The sequence below is a fragment of the Eutrigla gurnardus genome, assembly GCF_963514095.1.
Source record: "Eutrigla gurnardus genome assembly, chromosome: 23".
In the NCBI taxonomy this organism is placed as follows: Eukaryota; Metazoa; Chordata; class Actinopteri; order Perciformes; family Triglidae; genus Eutrigla; species Eutrigla gurnardus.
Window position 1 is genome coordinate 15943501 of NC_139934.1, and position 23016 is coordinate 15966516.

The following is a 23016-nucleotide window of genomic DNA, read 5'->3' on the forward strand; positions in this document are numbered from 1 at the left end:
CATGTATATTGTGGACACTGTCCCCAGCTGCCTCCGTGGTGCAGTACAAGAATACATTTTGTTGTCATTCAGCGCCCGTTCTACGTGTCCGTCGACAAAATAACTTGGAAAGCAAGTGATAGGAATATTACCCATATAGCACGTTCTCTCCATGGAGCTGATAGTGTGATTATACGTTTTTTAAGCACCTTGCTGCATATAATTTGCATATTTTAAAGAGATATATGAAGGAGGTGGCTTACTGTGTTTTTTCCTCTAAGCTTTAAAACACATTGGGTCGGCATGTGAATCCTGAGGCCAGCTTCTGTGGGCCGTGCATGCTAAACTTTTGTTGTGGTAGAAACACAACCAGGCCAGAGGCAGAGAGAGAGAGAGAGAGAGAGAGAGAGAGAGAGAGAGAGCGAGGAAATGCCTGAGACAGGAAGGGAGAGAGGGGGGAGCGTGTCGGCCCTGAGGGCCTCAGTCCTATCTGTCAGCGTGCCACAACGTTGGCCCTGTAACCGATCCACGGACACGGAGTCTGCAGGTCGGTGGTGACAGCCCGCCTGGTGTGCGTGTTGGTGTCGCATGGCGGTGCGGGTACGTCACTGCATCTGCATTCTGTCTGCCGCCGAGGCCAGCGGCTGTCACTCTTCACCTCCTGACGCAGAACGCAGAGATGCGCGCGTGGTCATAATCCGCCGACGACATGACACTCAGGTGAAGACGTGACGAAGGGCATCGTGGGGTTGGAGACGCACGACGGCAATATGTTGCCACGGCAACAGTCAATGAGACTTTGTCCACGTGAGAGTTGCCGAGAGAAGAAAGGAGAGGTAGGAACGAGTCGGAGGGAAGCAGTTGCCATGGCGACTCTCCATTGCAGCTGCATGTAAATTTCCCTCTCCCCCGTGTGAGTGTGTCTGCTTGACTTTAGCTTTGCCTGTGTGTTAAGTATGAAGTGAGTGTCATACCCTGGTGTATCACTGGTGGTTTGGGTTTGTGTGTTCCGTGTGAAACAGAAAGTTTTTCAAATATACCTTAATATCTGTGTGTGTGTGTGTGTGTGTGTGTGTGTGTGTGTGTGTGTGTGTGTGTGTGTGTAAATGTAAAAGCAAGTTTCAGAGGGAGCCAGACACCCTCCATCTATTTTCCCTTCTAACAGATGCTGTAGTGATTATTTATGTGGTCGTTCTGCACTACTACTCTTTCATATCCCCAGGCCCACATACACACACACACACACACACACACACAAGCCAACAGGCGCTGTCACTGTGCCACACTGCCATGTCTTGTGTGCCATATGCTGCTGTAGGCTCCCGGCAGGAGCAGGAGCATCGTTGCTCTCCATCAGCATGGGAGGACCAGTTCAAAGGCCAACTAGGGCCCATCAGGGAGCCTGCTGTATGCTCGCAGTGCCGTAGTAGCAGGCATATGTGAAAGCATCTGACACTGGCTCTGAAATGTCCTGCGTGCGTTTTTTAAAGAACCACGCCAGAAAGCATCATCAAAGTCTTGATGAATGCGGATGCAGCTCCCCCAATATATTCATATTTGCAGGGTAGTTGATATGATGTTTAGTAATAGTTGTTTCCAAGTGATTTCACTTTTTTGAATCATAATTATAAAAAGAAAAATGTGCAGGGAAAAAAAATGCCCCTAAAATGCAAAATAACTCTGTTATATCAAGAAAAGTGAAACTGCTTCCCAGAGGACTGAACAGTCTGTAGCTGCGTCCCAATCCGGCAGCCGCATCATCAAAGATGCCTTCAAATGCAGCCCAGCAATTTGGGATTCAGAGGATCCAACTGATGGCTCCTTCAAGCCCAACTTACTGATTTTAATCAACACGGCAACTGCCAGTGGAAATATATCATGTAGCGTATCCTCCAACATAATATAAAACAAAGGGAATAAAATATGATTCCATACAATATTCGTTACATCTTCTATGCCTTTTCTGGACAACCTCATGGTTGCTAGGCAGCAGGAGCGGCAAAGGTGACACAGACAGGACATCCCCTGTAGACCAGAACGTCTCGGTTCGACCTTCATGGTCTTCAAAGGACTTGGTCGATGTGGACCGTGAAGGTCAAGTCCTCTGAAGGATGGACGCTGAATTCTGTCTCACAAGAACAAACCCAGGACTCAAATTTTGTGTCAGGATTTCCAGTGATAGAAAAGAACATTTTCACATGCAACTTTTTCGTTATCTTTTCCATTTTTTTTTACTTCAAGGCACGATCCAATAATTTGTGCGAGTGCAAAAAGAATTACAGCATCCAAGAAAGCGGTGTTTTCTCGAGGTTCCCCACAGGGTAAGTGACCTAGAAAGAGGTTGATATAGCTGTCTCTGCAGCTCAGGGTGAGTTGTGATTCCCATTTATGGGAGTCCCAAGTTTCCACATGCAAAATAAAATGAAGAAATTATGGAAATTCAAAGCAGACATGATATATCAAGAAGCAGTGACCTTTTATTATCTGTTGGTTGCACACAGGATGTTTTCCAGACATCAGCAGGCTTGGCTTTAATATAACTCCCCGTGTTTCTGTTTTACCTGTAAATTGCACTGGTGTTGCTGCGTGTGTGTTGTGGTCCCTGACTGCCTTCTTCACACAGTGTTAAATCATCTTTTCTTTGCAGTGCTGAGCTCTGACACCAACACGCTGTGCTCTCGCAGCAAAAGAAGTCTTTTGTCCTCACATTTAATTCTCAGTTTTAACTAATTACCTGCGCCTGCCCTCCGTTTCCCTGCTTCGATTTACTAAATCACCTCGCACTGGTGGAATCAATTGCACATAACCCTCATTCACTGTGGGATTGCAACAGTGCTGCTCAATCTGGGCTTCGGTCTGAAACAGGCTGTCAGAGGCTGGCTCTAATACGCTACGCTACCTGGTGATTGTCTTCAAAGATTATTGCTTTAATCACCAGGAAACATTTGATTAGATTCTTGGAGTGGCGTTTTTTTAAAACCTAACTGCTGAAATCTGCTGAAAGCTGCAGGAATCAGAGCAGGTTGCGTGCTCTGATATTGGACTGTGATCTCATCCAACCGAACAATTTGCCGTTTGTTCACTATATTATGGTGGAACACAATATGTGATCAAAGATGAGTTGTAAATACAGTTATTGACTTTTTTTTGTGTGTGTAGATATCCGAGACCGCAGGAAGAAGCCGGTGATGCTGTTCATCCATGGAGGCTCCTACATGGAGGGCACCGGCAACATGTTTGACGCCAGCGTCCTGGCCGCCTACGGCAACGTCATCGTGGTGACCATGAACTACCGGCTCGGCGTGCTCGGTAAGTCACTTGAAAAACACACAATCATCTGCGTACGTGTGCAAGCGGATTCCTCTCAGCAGACTTGTTGATTAAGTCAATGGATGACTTCAATATAACTCATTAATGTGATGGAGACGAGTGCAGGCGTTGATCGTGAGCGCTCACTTTCTGATGGATTTCCTGATTGATTATTTCAGTCCAAACACTGATCACGTGTTCCTTTAAATGAAGGGGCCATGGAAGAATTTTCCGTGTGTCACTAATATTTATAATCAGCTTCTTGTGCCTGTGAATAAACTCCACATTGCCTGTAATTGAAAAAATAATGTTTAGAAATGCTCACGGATAAGCAGAAAAATGACGTTCTAATAATGACTTCTCATCACCACGCATGTGATTAAGTGAATATATACCTCATCAAGTAACCGGATGAGAATGTATATATTTCAAGCAGTGACAGACTCTATTTCTTTCTATATGAGGGGCAATATTTGCAGTCTTTGTACAGCACTTGAATCAATGTATGATCTTGCACCACCTTTGACCTTCTCAGCATGTGGCCCCTCACTCGATGATTTATTTGGCTGCCGAGGCCTGCGTACGGTCTCCGGTCGGTGTCTCGGCCTTTGTGAGAGAGACAGGAGCGAGCGTGCAAATCAGATACAAATCTGGCATTTTTACTAACACAGAAATGCACCTCACAATTCTTCATTTTAACGGCGTGCCCCCCGCCCAGCTCCTGCAACCTCCAGACGTCTATTTCACAGCTGCGTAATTCATTCCACAAAGAGCGAGGATTGTAAAAATGAAAATGCCTTTATAGAGTATTGTGGGTGGAGAGGGCACGGCTGTGATGCACTTTTGAGCCGGTTCTACCGGCACAGTGAAGGTGAGGGATTTGGAAAGTAGTTAAAGTTGGCTTTACAGACTGAGAGCAGTGAGTAAACTATTACCCATCGACTCGGGTCGCTCTGAGATTCTGCCGTCGCCGGGTTTGAGTATCATCTGTCACCTCGGCTCTCCAGCACCAGCTCGTCATCCTTTTCCTGAAAATACTCCTCGTCGGTCTCGCTCCGCTGAGGCCGAGTCGTTTAGCTCGGAGAGGAGGAACATGCCTCTGAGGAGGCAGGTGCTAACTAAAGGAAAGTAAGTGCATTAGATATTTCATTAGCTGAAGAGAGAGGAGGCTGCTGGAAGCTGTTTGGAAATCGGCTGCCTCTAATTTGTTTTGTTTCTTTTTTTAAAGGATGTTTTCTTGTTGTTTTTTCGGAGCACTTACACGGCCTTTACAATAATGACAATTTTTTTTTCATTTGCCTGCAGTTACCTAAAGTGTTTGAACTCTGAAACGCAATCTAAATGATCAGAGATCCTTAAAGCTGCCAGGAAAGCAGTGGTTGACAGGAGACTTTCTTTGCTTTTATCTTCCAGTTCAGTGTCGTGGTAAAGTTTAAGGAGTTAAAGGATCTTTTTTGTCTTTATTTTTCATCAATCTGGGTCTTACTCTTGGAGATGGTGATCTCAACAATTGCTTTGATCTGGAAACGGAGCAACTCAAAAGAAAGTAGAGATTTTAAAGCTGCCGTAGGTTAACACGACACAGAAGCATCTGAGAGGTCATCCTGGTGGACGGTTTGGAGAAGGGCGGGCACTTCCAAAAAAGATGTGGGAGGTGAATCTGTCTATCAAACTCTGAGAACATCTGTTCCATGTAGAAAAGCCTTCAGTGGCGTTCTTTGCTCTTCTACCAATGAAGATATACTTTCCAGTTCTGATGTAATGATGCTGCCCAACTAAACCACACCTGTACCCCCCCACCCCCCACACACACACACACTTGAAGCCTGATAAGATGGATCTCCGTGCGATATACAATACCACGATTCTCCCATGATCTTGTGAGATATGAGACTCCAGCTGCTGTGGAAGGTAATGTGTCTTGTATATGTTGATGTTTTCTTTTCATCCCAACAGAAATCAATAAATGAAATGCTCCAGTATGCCGTGGCGGGACGTTAAGAAGCTTTACATTGATAATGATGGTTTTGTTGAAGTGGCCTCGGAGGGGACGCTCTTCCAGTGTTGCCAACTTGGCAACTTTCTCTCTAGATTTAGCAACTTTCGGAGCTAGTGCTGCTAGCTACTTTCATTGGAAAGTTGGCAACACTGGACCGGGTTGTTTCTTGGTTGGATGATCTGTTTTTAATGTTGCGTAGTCTTGCTCCAACCTTACCCTCCCAATCTTTAAACAAAATCCAAGGTGAGCCAGACTTATCTGGAATAGAAAACATCCCCGTGGAATGAGGGAATTATAATCTTTGTTTTTGAACTTCCAAACTAAGTGGTTTCAATATTCCTTCTAAACTGTTGGCTTGCTTCCAACCTGCCAGACTGCTTGGGTTTCGTTCCCGTTCAAATTCATTATAGCTTCCGGAAGTTATGGAGATGTTCCATATGGAGGAGTGACTTTTGTGAGTGCAGAGTTATCATGACAAAAATAACTAATATCAAACTAGAGTTTTCATTTGATGCAGAAAAACTGACTGAATTTGCTTGATTTATTGTCTGATCTGGTGGTAATCTAATCCATTTGACAGTTGACAGTTCCTAATTAAAACAAAAAGGGCTTCATAACAAGACAAAGTCTTATTGCACAACTCAGTCATTTAGTAAACTGTTTGTCTTTTTCATGGAGTTCTTTTATCCCGGCTTAAGTTTAGTATGTAGAGCTTTAGATGGCTAAAAATAATCCCGATCAGAGGGAATCCAAGTGAGTGGATTACTAATAGAAGTTTAGTTTTCAAAGATGATCAAAATGAGTCAAAAGTATCAGCGGGTCCTCTAAGGATTTTACTGACTGATCAAACTAAGAAAAGAGATAATGTTGAAATATTAGTTTCTTTCATGTTACGATGTCTTTGTACGAGGTGTTCATGGTCTCTTGTGAATTTGTCCATTCCTCCCCAGGATTTGAACATGTCTCCCTCTTGCATCAAGGAGAAATCAGATTGGGAGGGAGACTTTTATCATTTGTATGCAAAGACAACACCTGCAGCTCTCTCGCAATATGAAAGCCATCCAGTGCAATTTGGCTGTGATTGGGAGAAATGTGAGCAGCGTGCTTCTATACGTGATGGGTGGCATTTTACTTTGACGGAGGGAGAGGGACACAGAGATGCCGGTATGGGTGGGGGGGTTAAAAATGAGCATTTGTGTTTTTTTCAAGGTGGCGTGCATCGAGCATGGGCTGCCGCGTGCATTCGTGCATATCAATGTCTGCTCTGTGGATACGCTGCGAGGGCTCCCACTGTGTTTGTGTTCTTGCTTTAGCAGGCGGACATGCTGATTTGGAAGGGCAACGAAGGAATTATTGATACAGGAGCTACATGTGGTCATGTGAAATGCAAACTCAATACGCGAGCCTGCCAGACAGAAATGTTTATCTTCAATCTCTCAAGGGTCGGACCCTCCTGCACACACCGGATGTTAGTCAGTTGTGGTCTTTCACAGCTTCAGTCAGTCCAAAGGTTTACTAAGCCGACCGCAAGTCAGTGTGAGGTTTGCAAAGTTCTGCATCGCCATATGTTTTTGATTTAGCACGGTATTTAATAATCATGTAAGTGATTACAGCTGGTGGTGATTTAAATGCACTGCTGCTAATTAAAACGTAGAGCTGGTCTTTTAGAACATGTCTTGCCCGCACTGTCTCTGGGAAGCAACAGTTTGTAAACTGAAGAAGTTCTCTACCACAGGACTTCTGGTCATTTAAAAATGTTTTTTCAGAACTGAACTATATGCACAGAAATACTTGTAAAGTATTCCATAGCTTAAAATCTGCCACCTCGAAAAGCAGAACCAGCAAAAAAGATAAAAGGCAGGACTAGGTGTCCTTAAAGTGATGGTTCGGAGTAAAATGCACCCTAGGTAATTTCCACCATGACATCCTGCCAAATACCCCCTCAGAAGCATTTTTAGCGATGGTCAACATTGGTCAAGATAGGGCTATGGTACATTGGCGCGATGGTACATCTTGTATATCTCGTAAATTACCCCACTAATAATGCATGGAATGTTACCAAACTTCTGCAGTAGTACACATAGGGTCTGTACTCACAAAACGAGGCATTTGAAAGTTTGTAAGTACACCAGGAGTTTATTTAAAAGAACACTTGCCTGATAGCTTCTATCCTCTAGTGCTAACGCTACTGCTGCGCAGACGCCACTTCTGTGTTTGCCAAGCTGTTTCCGTGACGCGAGTTTCACGCGAGAGTATGAAAAAGTTTTGCTGAATTTTTATAAATGCTTCTATTATCAGGTCAACACATTTTTATAAATGCTTGTATTATCAGGTCAACAAGTGTTGACAAGCCATTCAGCTGATAGCCCTATCTTGACCAATGTTGACCATCGCTAAAAATGCTTCTGAGGAGGTATTTGAATGGATGTCATGGTGGAAATTACCTAGGGTGCATTTTACTCCGAACCATCACTTTAAGGTAATTACAATAGCGGTACCCTCAAGGTGATACCGATACCAGTAGAGTACCTTCTTCACACCCATCACGTAAATGGGAGCATGCATTTGCAGAAACCACTGCATTGGTTGTATAGTTCGTAGCTGCTGTGGTCGGGGGCCAATCGGATGCCACATTCCATCAAAGAACGCTCGTGGTGATTGGCTGCAAAAAAACATGCAAATACTTCTTTTTGTAGATGTGGTTACAGAAAGGATCCGGTATCTGGGTTTGACTGGAAAGGTTAGACTACTGTGTTGTTTGGGTTGGACACCCAGCCTCGGGCAGAGGTGGGAGGATGTGTGTGAAGCAAGTTGCTTGAAGTGGTGATGGAAGCCCAGACCTTTTACTTTAACTTACTAACCAGTGAACCACGAAGTGATTGTTTTGTACAGTAGACCACCACTAAAGGACCTGGTGTTGGGATTCCAGTTGGATTGCCTCCTCACTTTGTTAATTGAGGTGGCCAAATGAAATGAATGTGATGGATAGATCATACAGTAGTTACTCTGTATGCTTTGTTGGACACACCTCCAAGCATTGTCTCTGCTCGGCTTCTTTTCTTGCTTTAATTAATCGTGAAACAGTATTTAGAACTCAAAGCCTTCAGGGTTATATTCAGTCACTGTTGAATATTCTGCACTCTCTCAGCCAACCTCCTCCTCCTCGACAGCGCTCGTATGTTTGTTCATACATCCATGTATCCGAAGAATTCGGGCACATGAAGACAGGAACGGCAGTAATTTCTGGTCTGGGAAAGGAATTCGACCTTTTCAATCTTTTTTTTTCCCAACCAGCTGATTGAGCGACGTGATCTTTTCTCATCCCATTTCCACTGACAGCCATATTTAACTGCCACCTCTTGAGCCCTAACCACCGTGGAATCATTCATATAGCGGCGGCACATAGCATATAAATGGAAATGCACCTGTCTGACGGCACGCGGAAGACTTTCTCGAGCAGCAGACGCGGCTCGAGTGGCATCGGGGGGGTGGAGGGAGGCGGAAGAAGCAGCGCCGTCTCTGCAGGGAATTCTGTCGAGTTCAATATATAATGAAAAGCTTCGTCGGGCCACTGAGTGCTTGACCTTGCCTCGGCTGCCTTAGCGACAGACATGCTAACCGTACATACGTCACCTCCACCCCAATGAGCTTTTTATATCCCCCCTCCCACCGCCAATGCGAGAGTCGGGGAGGGAGAACAAGATCAGGAGAGAGAGAGAGAGAGAGAGAGAGAGAGAGAGAGAGATGAAAGTGAGACGATGCATTCATTCAGACATTAACAATGATGATGAGAGCAGAGAGGTGGAACGGCGAGGTACAAAGCTTGGAGCATTTTTCTGGAGCTGCAACGCTTCTGTCAACGTACTGTATGCAGCATGAGCTGTGTGTGTGCACGCTGTAGCCAAGACACACACACACACACACACACACACACACACAGTAGGGCGGGAGATTTTGAGAGATGAGAGGAGTGACAGTGGGAGAGAGACAAGAGGGCAGAGAGCCGGAGGAGGGGGAGGAGAGTGAGGGGGAGATAGAGGGACTGCATTTGCCTGTGATGCTAAAAATAAAACCTGCAGCCACTTTTTGAGTGTGCACTAGAGCAGACATTTATCTAGAGCATGATTATATATATATATATATATATATATATATATATATATATATATATGCACGCAGCAGATACGGCATCATTATCACTCCACGAAATAAAGAAAGGCTCAAACGGGACGATGCCTCCTTAAATGATTCCGTCTCACTGTGTAAAACTTGGGATTTGCTGTTCAGGGACTGAGGAGTAAAAACACTTTTGCAGGGTCTCCTGTGTGTGCGGTCCCACAACCAGACAGCGCTGTGAAACGGGACCTTATGGGACTGGAAGATATTAAGACACACACCTCTCCCAAACACACACACACACTGCTCTCAGTCTCCATAGCAACCTCTGGCAGAACTGATGAGCAAAGTCCTCTTGACTCCATGCGAGGGGAGAAAAAAGGGGACTGTGGTGTGCTGAGTGTGTTGTGTTTGTGTGTGTGTGTGTGTGTGTGTGTTGGGTGGTACAGTGTGTGACTTTGAGAGAGAGAACAGGCCGGTCAACTATTTTCTGAGAGGGGGATTAACACCTCAGCAGGCCTGCGTCACACACTCACAGACGGACACACACTCCCAGGTGGGACGCCCTCCTGCACCAACACACACACACATTCCCTCCCATCCCTCCCCAGACCTCCGTTCGTCCCCGGCCTTGACACTCTCACCTGACATGTCTGTACTTTCTTCCTCTATTATCTCCTCAACTAGTTCCCCAACCTCTCATCGCCTTCTCCTGTGTGCTGATTCACACCTTTCATTCTGTGTGCTGCAACACCACTGTCAGTGTTGGCCTCATTTCTACTGCCAAAGTATTCACCATTAATGGGAAATACAAATATACACTGTAAGAAAAAACTTGTAACAAGTCACCCTACATCAAATTCTAAGGGGAAAGACACGCAACATGAAAGGTAACGGGAGGATGTGATAACTGGCGTCAACAAACAGCCAGCTGGATATAAAATAAAACATTCCAGAATTCAACTTTCACAAATGAGTTAGAGTTAATAAAAGCCACAGGGTGTTGTATCTCAATGTGACAGGACAGAAGCAGCTCATAGGGCAGAACAAGCCTTGTAGTCAGAGTATAAACTCTAACGTAAGGCTGTGATATATTTGGAATAGACGTCCAGTGTATTAAAGTTGACATAAAGGAAAATAATGAGTAGGTAGTTTGTTCCTCCTTGTTTATCTGTCTTCCACATCCTCTCCCTTCAGCTCTCTCTCTCTCCCACGTTTGTTGCTCATCTTCTCTTCCATTTAATCTTCATCCACCTCCCTCCACACCACTTCCTGTGGACACTCGGTAAATTATGAGGCAGATTATGCTGATGTATGTTTCACATGTCAAACAATCAGCTTTGTAAGTGAGGAAGCATGGGCCGGTAATAGCCAGGGATGGATCATCATTACAGAGGGATGACAGCCGTTTGAATGTTCGCGGCGCTACAGGGGAAAATGTTTGGGGAGCCAGAAGAGCATCTCATGAAGACGGGCTGTTAGTAAGTGTACATATGAAGCAGTCAGACACATACTTTCTAAACAACATATGGCACCATTGCTATGTAATTAATGTTCTACTGCACTGCAATTAGATTCCTTCCATTCTTAATAATCCTGAGAGCAGATGTGATGTTGATGCTGTCACTTGTTGGTTGTGTGTAAGGAAGGAGGAGGAGCTGCAGGCTTCATTACATCCTAGTCTGACTAAGCTGCTGCCGGTGTGTTTCCTAAACCGTCTAGAGCTGGTCAGGGTGCTGAAACTATAAGAAAATCCATCCATCCATCCATTGTCTACCACTTATCCTGTATTCAGGGTCGTGGGGGGCTGGAGCCGATCCCAGTGTCATTGGCGAAGGCAGGGTATACCCTGGACAGGACGCCAGTCTATCACAGGGCTGACATGTAGAGACACGCTCACATTCACACCTACGGGCAATTTAGAGTCATCAATGAACCTATCCCCATCCTGCATGTCTTTGGACTGTGGGAGGAAGCCGGAGAACCCGGAGAGAACCCACGAGGAGAACATGCAAACTCCACACAGTAGGAACCCGGGGAGTGCTACCCACTACACCACTGTGCAGCCCATATAAGAAAATGAATAAAGTAATGGCATAGTGTCTGCATTAGATTCAATTAAAAGCTGCCGACCAATTATATTAGCCCTAAAGGCAGCTCCCATGGTGAAGACGGCATATAAATTAAGTAGTGTTGGCCGATAAGTTAATATGCATTTATTTATTTTGTTCAGGTCATTATAAAACTACACAATGTACTGCCAGTTGGCGGGTTAGTTGGCAGACAAATGCATTGAACTAAGAAAGTAACTGAATGATGGTGTGTTCCAATACCTATACAATTAGAATGCCAGAAAGGTATTTAGTTTCTCCCAATGCAGAGTATGTCATATATATTCTGGGCAGTAGATTATTCTATGATGAGGAGTCCTATGTTGTTCTGGTTGTGATGTTCTTGTTACATGGTGGTCATATGTTGTGGCAACTATATCATAGTGTGTGTCATGTCATATCAATATTTGAGACACATTTCTCCAGGGACAAATTTTGTATTGAAAATGCAGTAAACTGTAAAATAACCAGGCTTCCATCTGCCTGTCGGCATGCTTCTTTGTTTATTCTAAGAGCAAGAGGGTTAAAGTTCAAAGTGCAACATTATGATGTATGCATACTTAATGTGACATTAAATACCAGCGATGTATTGATACCGAAGCCTTGGGTCTCAGCCGATCCCATGTTCATGTTAAATTAATAAACTGTATGCCTCACTGTGTGGAAGTAACTGGAATCATTCTTTTATGTCAAAGGCAACATCAGGCTTGACTTAAACATGACTTTCCTTACTTTATAAAACAACATTTATACATAGGCATAAAGGTTCTGAATTGTTATTTATTAAAATAATGGTCTCGATACCAGATTGGGCTTTTGTTACCAACACCAGATCAGCTATTTGAGTCAGTATCAGGCAGATCTGGGTATTGGTGCACTTGAACTTTGTAAAGTGCTCAATTTGGAATACATATTTACTAAAAAATCTCAACGAGGCATAACAAATTAGCAGAGGGAGTTTGGCATCTCCAGGATTCAGCAGCCAGGGTCCAGAACAACAATGTAGTTGAGGCAAGTATTTGGGCTTTTCAGTCAAAGCAATCTATTGGCTATCAGCGGGATTCCTGCCCACCAAGGTATAACCCGGGTCCAGGGCAGCTCTAGATTCAGCACCCTGGACATCAGCTCTTACATTACTCATCATTTAATGGCTGTAACTGGTTCTGAAAAGTGCCTTAAACTGGCATTCTCTCTACTGGCCATCAGGAGGCGACTCCTCTGGCTGCATAAGTCAGACTGCATGGAAGTCTGAGAAAATTACCCTACTTCTCCTTGATTTATTATCTCAGTAAACATTTTAATCATGAATTCATGGTCTTAATTGCTATTTCAAGTCTTCATTTAGTAAATTATGGTCCATTTAGAATCAGACAGACAATAAAGCATGGGGTCATTTAGGGCGGGGCTACCTTGTGATATATAGGTCCTGCGGTCTAGCTGCCGTCGCTACCAATGCAATTAGCTACAAAGATTATTTTAGCACTTATCTTTAAAGTTGACCTTGAAGCTAACTTTGTTAACAGCTTCACACCAGAAGCCAGATGGATCCTCTCCGTGCCAGTCAACTCCCGTTGGTTCCTAGAAACATTAAATCATTCTGGAGCTCCGCTTGTTGGACCCTTGGTCCTTTTTCCCTTGGAGGAGGCTCTGTGCTGGGTCACAGCGGGGCACCACGACCCATCTACCCATCCTCACATGCACCTCCACAATCTCTCCACCCTGCCATCACCACTGCATTAACCCATCCAACCTGGCTAACACAGCACCTGGGGCCAGGAGAGAGAGAGAGAGAGAGAGAGAGAGAGTGAGAGAGAGAGAGAGAGAGAGAGAGAGAGAGAGACTCTGAAAACCACACAGGCAATATGGATGGTAATAACAGTCATTTGCATTACAGGGAGGGTGAGGTCAAGGACAGGACTGCCTGGTGTCGACAACATGGTTGGCCAGGGCGCCTGTGATTGACAGGAGGGAAAGCATCATAATGTCAGAGGCGATAGGGCACACGCACAGAGATGCATGTACACACACACACACACACACACACACACACACACACACACACACATAATAAAATGAGACAGCACCGGGCCGAGTGAGAGTCAGTTGGACAAAGGAAAAAGCGAGGACAGTAGTGAACCAAATGGAGTTCACTCATCCGTGCAGTTCACTCTTCTCCACACACACACACACACACACACACACACACACACACACACACTTAAAACGCACACATGCCAAACACAAGCTGGCCGTAGTAACTCACTGGCCGAGGAACAGATGCTGTGAGCAGCGTGAAAGCCAGTCTACACCTGCTCTCCTCTTCGGCCCAGAGAGCCACAGCTCCTGCCTCCCCTCCTTCCCCAGCCAGGCCACCTCTCAGCTGGCAACTTCCCGAGCCACGCCCCTCCCCCCACGTCTCTCCTCACACACTCAGAAATATAAACGTAAGCAAATCATTTTCTGCTAATTGACTGAAAGTCAAACTGTGAAGAGTTTAATATCCCATGTTCATTTTGGTAAATGAACACACTTTTATTTTCAACCTGTTACAACACCTGGGTTATTAATTTCTCTAAGACGCTAATGTGTGTATGAAAGTGCATTTGCCCTCAATCCCCAATGCAGCATATTAAAGAATGCATACGTGTAAGTTTATGTGGTGCAATAGGATATGAATCTGTACAAAGTGGCAGTAGTGTATGTGTGTGTGTTATCCTCTCCTCTGATCACGGATGCAGCCGGGTAGCCATCTCATTAGGACGCTGCTGGAGCTAATTATCTAATTAACCAGCCTACGCCGGCCGGGGAGACGACCCCTCTGCCACTCAGCAGGGCTGAACGAGGCGGGAAGTTGTGCTCGGCTGTGCATTTCCTTCCACTCGCCGAATTTGCTTTGTGCAGCCCTGACGTGCCTGCTCACACTCGGCCTGGCAGAAACAAAAACGGGTTGATGATGAAAGTTTACTCCTACAAACGGTGCTGTGTCGTGGACGGATGCATGTAGGCGCACGCACAGAGACGCTGAATGTAGTTCAGGTTTTCATATAGGAAGCCCTGTAATCTGTTGATTGAACAGATGGTACATCTAAAATGGTGCCACAACAAGTTTGAGCTCCCGTAGCAGAAAACCATTTCCTGAACACTTCTTGAACATTTCAAAGCGCACCAAACGAATGCCTGCTTGAAATTGTTACACAAAGCAATTACCATGATCTGTGGAACATGAAAGAAAAACACACAAGCTTTAAATTGAAGGGAAGTTATGTAATATGCTTGAATTTAACCCTGAACATACCCACAATGATGCATTGGCAGACCCCCATGCATGCCTCCAAGGAAACTTCTAGGCCTCTCTTGTGCTGCTAGCCTTGTGTCAATGTTTGTCCAAACAACGTAACCGTTGACTGCTGAATTAAGAATGAACACAGAAGCCACATTATCATTGGTGTGTGTGTGTGTTTGTGCACAAAGCTTGACGAAGCAGCAGAGAAAACAACAAGCGACCGACCCTTCGCTAAACCCTCCTCCTGAACACTGATTGTCTCGTGTTAGAAGCCTTAGCTTGGCACGGCAACCAGTCAAGCCGAGGATCCCTCCACATGCCAAAACAGTATGAATGGTGGTCCAATAACAACATTACTGGTAAATGGACCTGCATTTAGAGTCTTTTTCTAGTCCATTTGACCACTCAAGCCTCTTTACCCTACATGTCTACATTCACCCATTCATTCGCATTTATACACCGATGGCAGAGGAGCCGCCTGTCCATCAGGATCCAATCTAACTCACTCACACATATTCACACGCTCATGGTCTTCAGGGGCCATTTGGGGTTCACTATCTTGCCCAAGGACACTTCAATCCTTCAAATTAGAGTACAACTCGCTGTACCTCGACAGCCGTGCCTCAAGTTTTGAAAAAGCTCTCCAGACACAAAAATAGTTAGGAAAAGTGTGTTTAATCATCCAGTATTGATCATGACCCTTGATTATTTTTTTAATTTTGATCAGAGAGGAGTCGCCCCCTGATGGCCAGTAGAGAGAATGTAACCGGAGGTTGCCACCTGGTTAGTATGAGCTTATGTTACATAGCTAGCTCCCAGAGAAACAGTATACCGTCTTGAAACAGCGGCTCTGAGGGCCATTAACTGATAAAGACGTGTGTCTGTGACTTAAACTGGACTAATGCTTGGCTCTGATAGTTGTGAATTTGCTGTGTCCTATGAAGGTGTGTTAATTATTCAAACCATATTTGAGTGGATATGTGTGTGTATATATATATATATCCATGCTTGTCTTGGGATTCCCAGCTGTCCACTGAGACACAGTGGAAAGTTGTCTGTAATGTATTCTAGCCTGCAGCGATGTGACCGTCCGTATACATCGGTCTGAAGCATCAGTGCTCCTGCCCCCGAGGGTCTAACCCACAAGAACACTGTGATGATCCAGTGACTCCCACGCCACGCCACATGGGAACCGCACCACCTTTCCCTCTCTGTAGGAATTTCACTAATTAAAGGACTAGTTTGTCAAATATTAGGTCTCAGAGCAGCACCCAATCGTGGGAAGAGATTCATTTGCACTGTGGTGCTTTGTAATATCATGTGTGTTTTTGAACATCAAAAGAGCGCCATACTGGAACTGGATCAGGAACATGAGGGTTTTGATACATGATCTTAACCATGTCCCGTTTTTGATCTTTGCCTACAGACGGGTTGTTGGCTCTCTTGGGCTCTTTTTACAAAAGCCTCTTCTATCGTATTACCATGCAGCAGAATTGCTCTCATTTGTGGTTTGGGTTGAGAGCATAATTATGTTTGTAGAATACATATTGGCCCCAACAATCTCCTAATCATTATTCTTGCTCACAAAGCATGTCTTCATGTCTGCTCAAAGCTCTTTCCTACTTCACACCATCTGACCTCCCTCACCACCTCTCACGTTTCCCTGCTCACTTCTGCTTTTTAATTAGAGGGAAACAAATGTGCTCATTAATTGACTGACTATAATGCTAAAGAATACAGGAAAGGCAAAAACAATCCATTCAGTATTCCTGATGAGGGAAATGAGATGAATAAAATATATACTATAAATATTTTATTATTTCTTCGCATGCAAGGAGATGTTAAAGGGGAGATGCTCGGATATCAACAGTGTTGAGACGATTTGTTGTATTCTTCTAGAAAATAGAATAGGATCAAACAGCGGGTGTTGCCTTACACATGTAAACAGAAGATGTCTGGGTGACTTTGCGAAAATTAGCTGGCTCCGAGTATGCTTTGAGCAGATGTGAGCGGTGGAAAAAGCAAATTCGAATTGGCACCAGATCTGACAAGTTGGCAGTGTTCTCCCCTCCCGTCCTCAATATGAGTGTGGTAAATTGAGTGCGGCCCGATATGGGAATAAGATGAGGGAATTTGTTTATTTATTTCTCTCTTTTTCCCCCCTCCTTTTTGGCTCACTTGCAGGTTTGTAGATGTCAGCAGATCCTCAGAATACTGCTACCTTTGGAGTTGAAGGCATTTATTTTTGGCAGCTAATTGGAGACGAGGCAATTTACTGCCTGCCTTCATTTCAGAATAACCGAACTGCAAAAGAGAAGGCTGGACCAGCACACACACACACACACACACACACACACACACACACACACACACACATTTAAAACTAACATGACATAAACCATTTATGTATCATCATGTGCAGCACATTTTGCCTGCTTATACTCGCCGCATACTACACACTGTTCAATTATGCATTAGATATACCATGGATAATGCATGACATGAATGTAGATGATATGAAATACTCCAAGGAGCGGCTGCACCTCCAACATTCGTCATATACTGTGTGGGCCTAGTGTGTGTGTGTGTGTGTGTGTTCACATTCATGCTCTCAGAACTCTGCTCTGTGAATTTCCCAGCAGCGGGTTCAGGATCGCTCCATCAGCTCTTTGCTCTACATCCTCCCAGCGATGAGATGGACCCAGCTGAGAGGGGTGCCGGATAGGAGTACGATTATGTACCACTCTCTATTCACACGTGCACACAATATACCCTCGTGACAGATCTTCTGGTAGGATTGGTATTCATGGGAGGAAGAGGAGGAAAGGCTATATCTTCCCGTATGTTGTGAGGAAAAGTGTAAAGAGTTCCACCAGGAATTCCTTCAGTTCCAGCTTCAGTGAGCCCAACCCCGTTGTTTAATCCCGTTCTCCATCATCGTCCTTTTTATTTTTTTATTCCTCCATCTCCCTTTTTCCCTCTCATCATTCTCTTCAATGTTGAATAAATAAAACAAATGATCCAGATGAGTGTTATTTCGGTGGAGAGAGAAAATTAAATTACTACTTCAGTCATTAGTTATAGTTAAAAAAGAAATAATAAGTTGTTATTGCTAGTTTTTTATCCGCCCCCATGAATATCAGATTAAAGTTGAAATATTCAGCAGGCATATCCCACAATCGTCCTCTAATTTCCTTTCCCTTAGAATAATGAGTCCTCGTTCCCTCGGTTGATGAAGCACTTAGCCGTTTCTCTGCCACAAAAAAAAGAGTTCGAAAAGTTCAGTTATTCCAAGTTGACTTGACTTGGTTACAAAATAGATTGTGTTGAGTGAAAGGATGGCAGCAACACTGCTACCAGTCATTTAATTGCGGATTTAAAAACATATCTTTCTATGAAGAATAAGCCGATGTGGGAACTCATCAAGCAGCTGCTTTTACAGCTGCTTTTTCAAGATAAAACAGGGTACTGTCAGCAAATGAGGCTGTTTAATGTCACTGTATTATGCCAACTACTGGATTGCAGCTCTTAGTGATGATTAGCAGCAATTAGCAATGTTACTGAGCTCAACTGATCCACTGGCATGGCTGATATCATCTGCTGATTTTAGGCAATCCATTATACTCACAGTATGTCATTTTCTGCTACTAGGGGTATTTTAATCAAATCAATAACAAAAGCTGTCGTTTGGTTACGCCGTAAAGTAGCGTGGGATCATGGGAGTTGTTCTCTCTACCATCAATGCAGCTTCTCCCAGTCAGGAGTCTTCATCATGTATGATGTTTTACCTCCTCCTCCCAAACATACATCATTTTTAAAATCAGTAAAAGCACTGAATAAAGTAGTTAAAAAAAATCAGAATAAATATCTTCATCTGGTTAAAATATGAAGTTAAAAGCAAGCAAAAGAAGCATTTGTGTACCTTGATTAAAATGAGGGACTTCTCTTGTTTGAAAATGGTTGGGCACAGAATGGTATAATGGAAGTGGAGAACTCTCAAATGAGCATTAAATGAAAGTGTTTTGGAGTATAGATCTAAAGTATAAATCAGGGAGGGGTGCCGATGGATGAGAGCGCTGACGCAAGGTTACAGGGGAGGAAGAGGAGCTGACGGGGGCATGAGATGGAAGAGGCAGAGGATGGTGAAGAGGGCAGGAGAGTGAGGGGGGATGAGGAAGGGTAGAGAGGTGAGTGGAGCTGCCTCAGAACAAAACACTACAATACTCTCAAAACTTCCTGTCAACACTTGGTTGGTTCATTGTCCCAAAAGGTATGTCACGATACATATATGTCTACTTTCTAAAAATTCCAACAACGACACCAAAGCAGAGTAAACAAGTGTTACATTTGCTGCAAATGCCTCCGAAGTGTGAATCTGGCAACAGTCGGACCTGACAAACCGCCTCCTACTCTCTCCGAAGTCTCTTTTCTCTTCCGTCCGCTGCATCTCTCCATCTCCCTCCCCGCCACGAAGTTGGTCCATCAGCTGAGACAAGCCCACCCGACTTCTTCATCCATCCCTCCATCTCTGTGATATCCAACTCCAGGAAGGTCAGAGTAGCTGAATGCTTGATTGACGCCTCCTACTTTGCGACTACCATCCCGACCTTTCCTTCTACTCCATCTTCATCTCCTCTACCCTCCCTCCATCCCCCCCGTCCTCAGCTCTGTGGGTCAGGCCAGTTCAGAGCGTCAGGATGAGCAGTCAGCTCCCGTTATGACAGCCTGTCCAAGCGAATACACCTTCCTCTCCTCCTCTTCTTCCTCTCTGTCTCTCTAAGAGGCAGCTCCTCTCAACTCTCAGTCCTTCCTGTGATCGCCCTCCTGCCCTCCATACCGTCCTCTTCCTCTTCTATCTCATGCCCTCGTCCAGCCATTGTCATCCTCCCTTCCTCCCCCGTAACCTCACGTTGGCCCTCCCATCCATCACCGGCTCTCCCTGTCCTCTCTCGTTGCCATGCATATGTCTCAAACCCTAATAGCTGTCTCTCTGTCTCCGTCTCTATGAGTTCATCTGTCTCCTTCTCTTGCGCTATGCACACCAGCACCATCACCCATCCTCCGTCCCTCATCCGTCACTTCCTTCATCTTATTTCCCTCCGTTTCTCTCCTGTTTTTGTACTTTTTCCTAATGAAAAGATCCGTTCATTCTGAACCTGAGCATCGTTCATCTTCATTTTCTTGTGTTACAAGCAGTCCGTCTGTTCATTAATCTTTAGCACTCCCCCTGTCCATCTCCCTCTAATCTATCATCTATCTGCCTTTATATGTAGCTCCTCCAAACTTTAAACCAGCCTTTCTCAGATGAAACTATTCCCATCTGAAATACATTCTGCCAATCCTGTACGTGTTTATTTGCAGGTGCAGAGCACTAATGCTTAGACTTCAGCAATCAATAATAAGACACGATAAAACCTCATAAAAAAAAATCAGCTTCACTCTGCATCAGCTCCCATATAATTACATCCAATAAGGAGAATGTTTTTACGAGGAATGGGATCACTGTTGAGCTTAATTCAATACACTTTACAACACAACCTTACAACATATTCCCCACGGAGATGTTTCTCACTGAGCTTTTAATGCAGACAGAAAAAAAAACACTGGTTGCATTTTTCCTCAATGTTAATTCACAATACAACATTTTCCTCAAATGATTTGTTCACTGTTCCTCAACATAGAAACCAAGATGACTCTTGGGAAATAACACGATACTATAGATTGTATTATGACCATCAGTTTTAAAGATTCATTATTATGGTAATTACACTTTCACTTTCTCAGATTGAAAGGATCGATGCCACTTTCATTCCTTGTCCTTGCACTTAGTTTTTTGTGCAGATTAAAGACGCTTATTATGTTGTGTTAGTTAGAGCAGTGGTTCTTAAACTCTTTTCAGTAACTTATCCCCTTTGAAAGATATTTTAATTCTTCAATCTTGCGTACCCTTTGCAGTACTTCAAAGCACTAGTAGGGGTTTTTCATTTGAAAAACCCTGAAATGATGACCTTTGGAGGTGCACGTCGGCCAGAAGGCAACCTACATTTCTAAAACGTGAAGCCAAGGCTTAATGTGCCTTAAACATGCATTCTCCCTTCTAGTCATCAGGGGGCGACTCCTCTGGTTGCAAAAAGAAGTCCGATTGTATAGAAGTCTATGAGAAAATGGTCCTACTTCTCTCTTGATGTATTATCTCAGTAAACATTGTAAACATGAGTTTATGGTCTCAATCTCTAGTTTCAAGTCTTCTTCAATCCAGCATGATGTTCATTTAGTACATTATGATCCATTTAGAGTCCAACAGACCAGAAAGCAGGGGATGCTTTAGGGGCGGGCCTACCTTGTGAGTGACAGGTCGCTACCAAGGTGTTACGACCACGCTACAAATGCAGTTAGCTACTAAGATGACTTCAACACTTAGCTGTAAAGTATTTTTTCTTGAATTATGAAGCTAACTTTGTTAAGCTTCATACCAGATGTTATAGACAGATATGAAACTGGTATAGATCTTTTCATTCAACAACGGATTTCATTCATTCTAATTTGTTCATGTTTTTTTTCTCCACCATACTGATACAGTAGATGTCTTAGTTAACATTTAGTTTTCATCATTAATAAAAAAATATCCTGGACATCCCCATAAAACAAATAGCCCCATTTCTGTTTGCATCAAGTCTTATCTGTCCTAAAGTGATACAAATGCAGCGGTTTCACTGTTTGGTGTCTGACCACAACCTCTAAACCTGTTGTCAGACAGGGAACGAGTTTCTATAGAGAAATCAATAACACATCGCATTATGATTGTTATCATACTAATTGGTGTTATGAGCATTCGTTATTGAGACCAATGCTACTGTTATCCTTCCAACCACATCAGTTTACACACCAGCTTTAACAGATGTCACTTCCCCCTGGTTTAAATGAAAGGTTTACATTGTGTAAGCCTTGTGTTAGCATTATCAGAGTCCCTCCTCCTCATTCTTTCAATTAGCAGTTAGCATCATGCTGCACACTGCTAGGTTTTATCTCTTCATTGGTTTGCATTGGTGGTTTGCGAGGACAGTGCTCAGGTTTCTCTAGTCGTCTCCCATTAGCAGCTGTTTAGCCCCGGCTTTCCCTTCCCATTACTGTGACTGACAGTGCAGCCGGGTGCAGGAGGACCAGTGCACTTTACTCCGCTTATGCATCCAACACACATAACACACACAAGGCAGATGATACACATACACACACCAACAACTACTGTCATCATATAACATGAATCATGATATCAACACATTATATTTATGTTATATTCAAGTATGTAACACTACACTACAACCCACACTAGATTCCTTCTCCCATCATGCATTGACTTTCTTATCACTGTAGAGAATCAAAACAGCACATTTGCCCCAATGTGTTCATTCGTCCCCCACATGTGAAGGTTTATTGAGCAATTCAAAGGTCAGGCTTTGTTGTACTGTTGACACAAGGCCTATTCAGTCAAAGACACATGGAATCAGTTGCCCAGTAAGTCTCATGGTATGCTTGACGGCTACCACAAACACACTGACGTGCATACAGGATCACTGGCCACCCGCGGTGCTTGGGTGTGAGTCTTATCTTTCATCCAGTGTTTCTGGGTCACGTCTCTGGTCGCCGTATCCTGATGCAGCGGCTGCCAGATCGAGGGCCCTTGTGACTACACACTACAGTGTAGTGCAGTATGTGACAAACTACACTACATTGCTATCATGTGCTGGATTTTCATTTTTACTGCAGTTAAAATAAAAGCAAACACATCTTAACCCTTACCCTTGAAATTATTTGACCTGTGAGAAATGTGTTTAATAGTCTGAGAAAGCAAATCCAATACTGTATTGATTCTACTGGCCCACAACTTCTTGGGAATTTTTTGTTATATTCATCAGGATGTTTCTCCTTGGATAAGGCGATACATCCTCTATGCTCAATATGATGATGAATAGAACCTTCTAATATCGATCAGTTAGACATAGACCAATATGGAATCTGGTTTCATATTCCAGAGAGGCCCATACTGGCAATGGTGGAATTTTTTCTTCCTCTCTTTAGATAACAAGGACCCAACTGTGGTGAGTCTATTAACTCCATTAAAGCATTTCAAATATAACATTGTGCTGTGGGAAAACCATCCATCCATCCATCCATCGTCTACCGCTTATCCTGTATTCAGGGTCGCGGGGGCTGTGGGAAAA

At 44.0% G+C, this 23016-nt stretch overlaps 1 protein-coding gene across 2 annotated transcripts in view; it reads left to right on the forward strand.

The window, feature by feature from the left end:
* LOC311008589 (neuroligin-2-like) overlaps positions 1 to 23016 on the forward strand; it is a 217323-nt gene that overhangs the window by 110769 nt on the left and 83538 nt on the right. For both annotated transcript variants that reach the window (XM_084002315.1, XM_084002314.1), the window contains one exon: positions 3139 to 3288. In XM_084002315.1, coding sequence (XP_083858441.1) covers positions 3139 to 3288 — 150 coding nt within the window. The remainder of the gene's footprint in view (positions 1 to 3138; positions 3289 to 23016) is intronic.